Source organism: Hyalella azteca, unplaced genomic scaffold, assembly GCF_000764305.2.
Source record: "Hyalella azteca isolate HAZT.00-mixed unplaced genomic scaffold, Hazt_2.0.2 contig8774, whole genome shotgun sequence".
Taxonomy (NCBI): Eukaryota; Metazoa; Arthropoda; class Malacostraca; order Amphipoda; family Hyalellidae; genus Hyalella; species Hyalella azteca.
This window is the reverse complement of record NW_025938859.1, coordinates 1,003,983-1,012,589: the sequence shown is the minus strand read 5'-3', so window position 1 is coordinate 1,012,589 and position 8,607 is coordinate 1,003,983. Positions and strand designations below refer to the sequence as shown.

Genomic DNA, 8,607 nt, shown 5'->3' with positions numbered 1-8,607 from the left:
AACTAGTAACAGGATCTGGTAACTAGTAACAGGATCCAGTAACTAGTAACAGGATCTGGTAACTAGTAACAGGATCTGGTAACTAGTAACAGGATCTGGTATCTAGTAACAGGATCTGGTAACTAGTAACAGGATCTGGTAACTAGTAACAGGATCTGGTAACTAGTAACAGGATCTCGTAACTAGCAACCAGGATCCAGTGACTATCAACCACTGGTTAGTTGTGACCAGATCGTTGGATCACCAGCAAAAAATGGCCACTACCAATTGGATGGTCCGGTGCTACCATTAATAAATAATGGAGTAATGGTTTAAACTTGAGTGAAACAAGGAATTTTTATCGTTACTTTGCTTAAATTGTTCACCATGAATAGAGCTTAGAAAACTCCAGACAAAAAATATGCAACTTTTTCGAAAAAAAACGAATTATTTGGTGCTTTTTGCTTTTACGAACAAAGGATTGCTAACATGAGTGTAATTATGGTTCAAGTTATTCATTTGTACTCATGACGTTCAAATAACGTCGATTATGCGTTGTTATGTTGAAATAACGTTGATTACGAGTTGATTTCGTTGAATAAACGTTGATTATGTATTGATGTTGAAACGACGTTACAATCAACGTTAATTCAAAGTCAAATAATTGGTAGGTCAAGTTATTCATTTATACTCACTTTGTTCTCCATGTTTTAGGCAATAACAAACTCAGTTCACCAGCGGGCAGACGAGAGGACGCGACACCGAATGGGTCAGGAACAAACTGAACTGCAGGCCGCCGAGGCTCTACAAGAAAATTACAACACGGGTCATAGGCCTAAAATCGGTTCATACTAGGCCTATGGCATGGATCGTTCATCCAAAACGTTTGATAGCTCCACGTGTAATTTTAAAATGGTACAGTTTTGCTGAAAAATTCTAAACTAAAAGAAAAACTTATGCCCTATCTTTATCAATAAAGACTTATTTTCGTAGAGTAAAACTTGAACTTTGAGAACCACGTGCACAGTGAAACACGACATTCAAACTTTCAAACTTCGAGTTAATTTTGGTTCAAGAGCTGCCTCTAAATTCTTCTATAATGAAACGTTAGATATCAGACGAATACTAAATCACTATCATTAGTTATTTTCGCAAAATTAATTGCATTATTATAAATCACTATCATGGATGCTACCGCGGAGTACGGACAAGATTATATTTTACTCGTTTACCTCTTTTCAACATTCAACACTATTCTTTATTATTACAAATATTTCACATCTAATAATATCCAGCATAACTAACCCTATATATTTCAGATCTGGTTTGAAACGAAACATTATCACCCATTTTATTTACAATTTGATAAACTATTATCGATACGACATGAAATAAAGCTCAATTAATCTTATTCATAGTTCTTACCCCAACTTCTATGCTCTAAAGTTATTCAAGTAAAGGCGACCACGTGCGAGGATCTAGCCCAGCCTGACGGCGTGGGAATGTTAGCAGTCACAAAACTCTCGATTGTGATTTAACTTAACCTCGTCAGCAAGTTCTATCTTAGACATTCTATTTCATTTTTAAAGTAGCCATTATTCATGCATGCGAGATACCATTATTACATTGACATCTAACCTGAAGATATCATAATTGTTAATTAATGTGAAGATGAAATAATAGATTCAGAAATATTCAGTACAACGTCACTCGATCAAACATGGCACTTGAGGAACCACGCGGTAGAAGAAGTAATTCGTGAGTAGCTCTATATATTTATTCGTATTCAAGACAAGGTTTGTGGTTCATCGCTTCAGAAATCGAGGCGTGGTCAAGATAATAACATGAGTTTAAAAATTACTTCTTAAAGACAACACTTCTAAAGCGTCCATTGTACACATGAAAAATGAATTTCTTACTTTATTTTCGAAAAATAAAAAATAGTTTTTAACATTTTGTAATTTAAAAAAATAAAATTTTTTTACTTATTTATGCTGTCAATTGATTCATGCATTGTCTCCGACTTTACGCAAGTGTGCAAAATTCAGAGCTGGGCAGCGCTACTTGCAAATGTAGCGGCGCTACCGCTACCGCTACATGCTCTAAATGTAGCGGGCGCTACCGCTACCGCTACATGCTCTAAATGTAGCGGGCGCTACCGCTACCGCTACATGCTCTAAATGTAGCGGGCGCTACCGCTACCGCTACACTCACTAGATTGTAACGGGCGCTACCGCTACAGTAAAATGTAGCGCGCTACATTAGCCGCTACAATGGCCAAAATTATTGGAAATCTATAAATATTTATTGTTCTGCTATTGGGATTTACTCATTAACATTTGATGATAATAAAGCATTTTTAAAGCATATCAATGCAACTTTATTGCAATTAACCTAACCGAACTAGTATGGGTTACCCCAGGGTTAGATACAGTAAATAAAAGTTACAGTTATTTTATGTTTTACCTTCCCTACATGGATGTGAACTTTAATCTACCAATCTAAGAAATTATATATGTGGATTATTTTTGAGATTGGTAGATTAAAGTAGACATTCATTTAGGGAAGGTGAAACATAAAAATAACTGTGTAAAAATAACTGTAAGCAAACTGAAAGATGAAAAAAAAACTGTAAGTGGTAACTGGTAACAACTTAACAAGTAACAACTAACATGTTGACACTAGTAACAGGTTGAGGTTGACAACATTACACCGAAATCTTTCGTTCAGTTTTATTCTGTAATTTATATTATGTATGTATCATGCTGGTTTTTAAATAATATTTAATACTATTAAGGCTACCCTATGGCTACCCTAAAAATCGGAAATTTCGGCTTTACCGTTTTCTTGACTCATTTTGTAGCTGCTGAAAAGGCGCGTCTAACGCAGTTTGCGGCATGTCTGTGCGTGCTATAATTTTTGCGTAAGACAATTTTAAAAATATATATATGAACATTTTTTAACAATATTTACAAAGATTTATTTGAATTAAATCTGTATATCTAGATCATTACTCTCGTTAACTACAAAGTGTTTGCACTCGTTTGAAAGCTACAAACGAGACGCGTTCAACAAAGCTACTACCATAGATGTGCATGCAATACTTTTTTGTGTAATGCAGTCTTGAACTTTTATAAAATGATCATTTTATATCATTATTTACAAATAAATGGTATTTATATGTCATTATGTAGGTTAATTGCAAAGTGTTTGCACTCGTTTGAAAGCTATAAACAAGACGCGTTTAACAAAGCTACTACCATGGATGTTCATGCAATAGTTTTTGCGTAATGCAGTTGTAAAGTTATGTAAAATTAATATTTTATATATATATATATATATTTATATATAAAAAGTCCATTTATAGCCTATTATTCACGTTAAATTGAACATAAATACGTCTAAAGACGCGTGCTGGTACCTTGAATGCAAATAATTGGCAATGGGAAAGCTTGGGCTGCAATATCAAGACTTTTTGGGCATATTCTTCTGTTTTCAATGAATTTTACTTTATTTGGCTCCCCTGAACAATTTAAAAATCCAAAAAAGTCATCTTAAAAAATTATAACTCCAACAGTTTTCAAGCTACGGCAATGAGAGACATACCATTCGGTTTGTAAAAACAATACCTAGCGACTCTAGAAGTTTTTTTTTAACATGTGCATGGTTTGACTTATATATGGGAGAGGGAGGCAGATGGGGGGTAAAAATGTGAAAAAAATGGGAAGAATGCGAAAAAAACGATGAAGAAAATAAAAAATTGGGGCTCTACAGTCGCTTGATATTGTTGTTACAAATCGAATGATATGTGTCTCGACATTGTAGCATGTAATTTGCAAAAGTTATAAACTTTTTTAGTGTACCCCTTATATGCCGTTTTCTATTCATTCCATGTTTTCTTCCATTTTTTTAAATTTACATGAACAAAAAGGTCTTAGATTTCTGTTTTACATTTGTGTACCAAGTTTCAAAACGATCCGTCTGTAAACAAAAAAGTTTTGTTGCAGGGTAGCCGGTCCCCTTAAGTAAAATCTAAAGGCTTAATCTATAAATGTAGCGGTAGCGCTGTAGCGGCAAAACCTCGTATAGCTACTTAAATATGTAGCGGGCGCTACCGCTACCGCTACATTGCCTTAAATGTAGAGCCGCTACCGCTACCGCTACTGAAAATGTAGCGCGCTACTGCCCACCTCTGGCAAAATTTCAGATCGATTGGACAGACAGAAATGTGTTAAATATCGATTTAAAGATTTGTAGCAGACAAACAAGAAATGAAGTTAAAGGGAATTGTTGTAATTATTAAAGTTTAACACGATACGAACTTTAGAGTTTAAATCGAAGAACGACCAAGTTCTGTTTAAGAGTCGGACCAATTTACGGCCGGACTCTCGGCCAGTTTCACGGCCAATTTCCAAATTCAGCGACCAATGAATATCTCCCAAACTAATGGACGTAGCTCAATGAAACTGGTTACACGTATTCATTAAGACCTAACAGTGATGTATAGTCAATGATTTTTTTTTATTATGCCTTCATTCTTGAAGAATAGAGCAATTCAGGTCGAAATTTGCAGTGACCAAGAAATTTACTGTAAACTTCTGATCAGATTTGAACGAAACTTGGAATATACATACATTCATAACCTTCCATCGGTAATTTTTGGCTGGAGATAATTTTTTCGATTTTACTTTCATTTTCGATTTTTTTGCAGTTTCAACTTGATTCGCGAGTTATAGAGCAATTCGGGCCGAAATTTGCAGTAGCCAAAATATTTCTTCTAAACTACTGAACACATTTGAATGAAACTATAAATGTTCAAACTTAAACTTCCAACAGTGATTTTCAGCTCGTGACAATTTTTTCGATTTTTCCTTCGTTTGTGAGTTATACGGATATATGTACGGCTCTTTGTCAATGCAAATTTAAAAATCGGCCTCAGAAATTCCGGTCGTTTCTCCGTATATCCGTATTACTCGCAAACGAAGGCAAAATCGAAAGAATTGTCACGAGTTAAACATCACTGTTGGGAGTTTAAGTTTGAACATTTATAGCTTCATTCAAATCTGTTCAGTAGTTTAGAAGAAATTTCTTGGTTACTGCTAATTTCGGCCCGAATTTCTGTATAATTCGCGAATCAAGTTGAAACAGCTAAAATATAACTCAGTATGCACTGCAGTGAGTGGCAGAGAGCTCATTTTCTCGTCGACGAAAACGTGAAGTCACGGACGGACATTACGAGCGAGTAACGGACGGACATGACGAGCACAATAGCGCCTTTTGTCCATAAATGAGAAAATGCGCTAAAAAACTCGAAAACTAAAGTAAAATAGAGAAAATTTTCACGAGCTAAACGTCACTGTTTGGAGGTTAGGATTGTATATACAAAGTTTCGTTCAAATCTGTTCAGTAGTATAGAAGAAATTATTTGATCACTAGAAATTTCGGCCCGAATTGCTCTATAACTCATGAATGAAGGTGAAATGGAAAAAAATCACCAACTAAACATCACCGTTTGGTTCTAGTGAATACGTTTACCAAGTTTAATCGAGCTACGATCATTAGTTTGGGATATATTCCTTGGTCACTGAATTTGGAGATTGGCCGCGAATCTGGCCGTAAATTTGTCCATCACTTCGACTAAAGTAACGCATTGGAAAACAAGTCCATTTAAGAAAATCCCCTGATAAAACCTTTAATTTATAGTCTAAATTTCGTAATTAGCCAGAGAGTAACCGGAATAGAATACGAGAATTTTACGTCAAGAGATGCACTGTAATTGTCCGGGAGTTTTTTTCCAATACTTTGGGGTTTGAGGCCTTGCTTTGGCAACAGTAACAGTGGTACCAGAGTCAAGTCGCTTAACAGCCGTCGCGGTTCTTTGATCTCTTCCATTCTTAACTTAACTGTTGACTGGGTCGGATTTTACGGTAAATTACTAGTGCTTTGTCAGTTATTGAAATGATATTTAACGGTTTTTAATTATTTTGAAACTATTGCCTGGTCAGTCCACCCTAAATTTCTGCCAGTTACAGTTTATCTGCAGTCGTTTATTTTGCGGCTGCGGTCGCGAAGTTGTTACACATGAATTGCATTGTTCTTATTATTTCTGAATTCCTTACGTGTACTTGAAGACCTTCTTAATTTTCAGCCCATTAGCAAACATGATTCCATAATTTCATTTTGCTGAGCATAACTTCGTCCAATGTGTGCCGAGTTTACGTGTTGTTTCCTTTCAATTTTTGAATACTACTATGTTGAGCTTGCCTTGGTAATTTATGAGGCCTATACTTGGCCACCAGATGGGTGGGATTATTACGGGGATATAACCATTAGTGCCAGAACTTAAGAGGACCGGCTACCCTAAAAATCAAAATTTTCAACTTTTCCGCTGTTTATGCTCATTTTAAAGCTTACTTTCTGCCGCATCGAACGGTACTAGAATCATCTCTGTACGTTGATTTATGCGTTCTCGACAGATCCCGGAAGGGAGGAGAGAGGTGGAGTCCCTTAACAAAACTTTATGGGAATTAATTCCGGCCTGGCATTATAAATGTGCTCTCAGTGGACCTGCAGCTCAGTTACCTCCCAACTATCTTGTGGAAAGGTGTTCATGCAGTCGTTCTATGCATCGCTGACTGACTCTCAAGTGATATAACGCTTACCTAAGTCACGAAAAGTTCAAGAATCGGCAACAGGCCATGGGCCTATTTCTTCAACGCCGTCACTTCTATTCTATTAATTATTTGTCTGTGGTGGCAGCATTCTTCATTTTTCCAGAAACCTTCCATTTTTTATGTCACGTCCTTAGATCAATGTATGGTTAGTCTAGCCGTGTATGTCTGATGTATTCAAAAACATAAATACTACCTAATGCCTTCTCATTTCATTTCCACTTAAAGTCGCCACTCCTAATCCGGTGAAATCGAGTTTATGATAGGCTGCTCAGTATAATTATTCATTTGTTGCACGCTTTCCCGCAACTGCGCTTCAACACACTGCAAATATTGGAAGCAATAATAACCCTAAACCGATCAAATGGATCTCACCGCACTCTGAAACACAAGAAGTTTATTCCTTTTTCATTTACTGTGCTTCAATTTAGTCTTTCCAACAGTCATCCAGTGAGCTTTTCGTCAACTTAACTGCTATATCTTTATTCCCTGAAAATGCATGGTGATGAGCGACACTCGTCGCCTGATTTTATAAACCTTTTATTTGAAAAAATTTTATGTCGAGTTAAGCATGTTAATGTACTAGTTATTGGACAGCTCGAGAAATGAAACTTCAAATAAGTTTTGAATATTAATGTTTTTACAAAGTTAATAAAAGATATGACAAATTTACATTTTATTATCTCCGGCGGGAGGAGGAACCACTGGGTAATCCTGACAGATCATGGACCACCGTCGCGTACATTGAAGCGTTGGTCGTGCGTGGCCTGGGGCGTAGTTTTACGGGGCAGTCTGCACGGTTATGCTGTGCAGACAAATCGGGCAGTTTGCGTGGCTTGAGACGCAGATAAGTCGGGCAGTTCGAAATTACACTTCCTCACTCCTTAGAGGCTTAGGTGTTATCGACAAATATTCACTCTGTGTTACCGATACATATTGCCGTCGCGATAGCGTTTTTCATCCTCCGGATAAATGGTCAGGTAAACTTGAAAAATACCTTTGTCTTTCTGATCATGGCTTGCAGTTGGATGAACTTCATCATTGGGAGCATTGCACGTAAACCTCCTAAGATATACTTCAGGTCACAGGCGGGTTTCTGCGCTATAGCAATGGGAGATCGACGATTCTCGACGATCACCGCCACTGTCAAGGAAGTAAATCGTTCTTGGCACTGACGTAGGAGTCTAAAAATTTCCTTTTCGTATGATAATGAATGAAGTAAGAGCCGGTCTTCATAGAGAAGAGATCTTAAAATATCGTCAATACTGCGCTCTGTGCTGGGAGCACTTCCAGCGTTATCATTTTCACTGATTCCTTGGGAGTCTTCGACAAATTTTCCTTCGATATAAATAGGTGTAGGAGCGATATCATGACCCCATACAAGCACACACGTCTCGATGATTTCTATCATCGGGCACATACGGATGATGTCCCCAAGTAACNAATTGTACCCAAGTCAATTATTTGTACCCAAGTCGATTATTTGTACCCAAGTCAATTATTTGTACCCAAGTCAATTATTTGTACCAGTTCAATTATTTGTACCCAAGTCAATCATTTGTACCCAAGTCAATCATTTGTACACAAGTCAATTATTTGTACCCAAGTCAATTATTTGTACCCAAGTCAATTATTTGTACCCATGTCAATTATTTGTACCCAAGTCAATCATTTGTACCCCAAGTCAATTATTTATATCCAAGTCAATTATTTATACCCAAATGAAGTATTTGTACCAAGTGTATTATTTGTACCCAAGTCAATTATAAGTACCCAAGTCAATTATTTGTACCCAAGTCAATTATTTGTACCCAAGTCAATTATATGTACCCAAGTCAATTATTTGTACCCAAGTCAATTATTTGTACCCAAGTCAATTATATGTACCCAAGTCAATTATTTGTACCCAAGTCAATTATTTGTACCCAAGTCAATTATTTGTACCCAAGTCAATTAT

General features: G+C 36.6%; 1 protein-coding gene across 1 annotated transcript in view; it reads right to left on the bottom strand.

The window, feature by feature from the left end:
- Window positions 1-7,279: 7,279 nt before the first annotated feature.
- The window catches only part of LOC108676678, a gene marked incomplete at its 5' end in the record, with an annotated part of 7,126 nt that continues 5,798 nt past the window's right edge, over window positions 7,280-8,607 (bottom strand). The window contains 1 exon segment of the mRNA XM_018164797.2: window positions 7,280-8,092. Coding sequence (XP_018020286.2) covers window positions 7,627-8,092 — 466 coding nt within the window. The 3' untranslated portion in view covers window positions 7,280-7,626.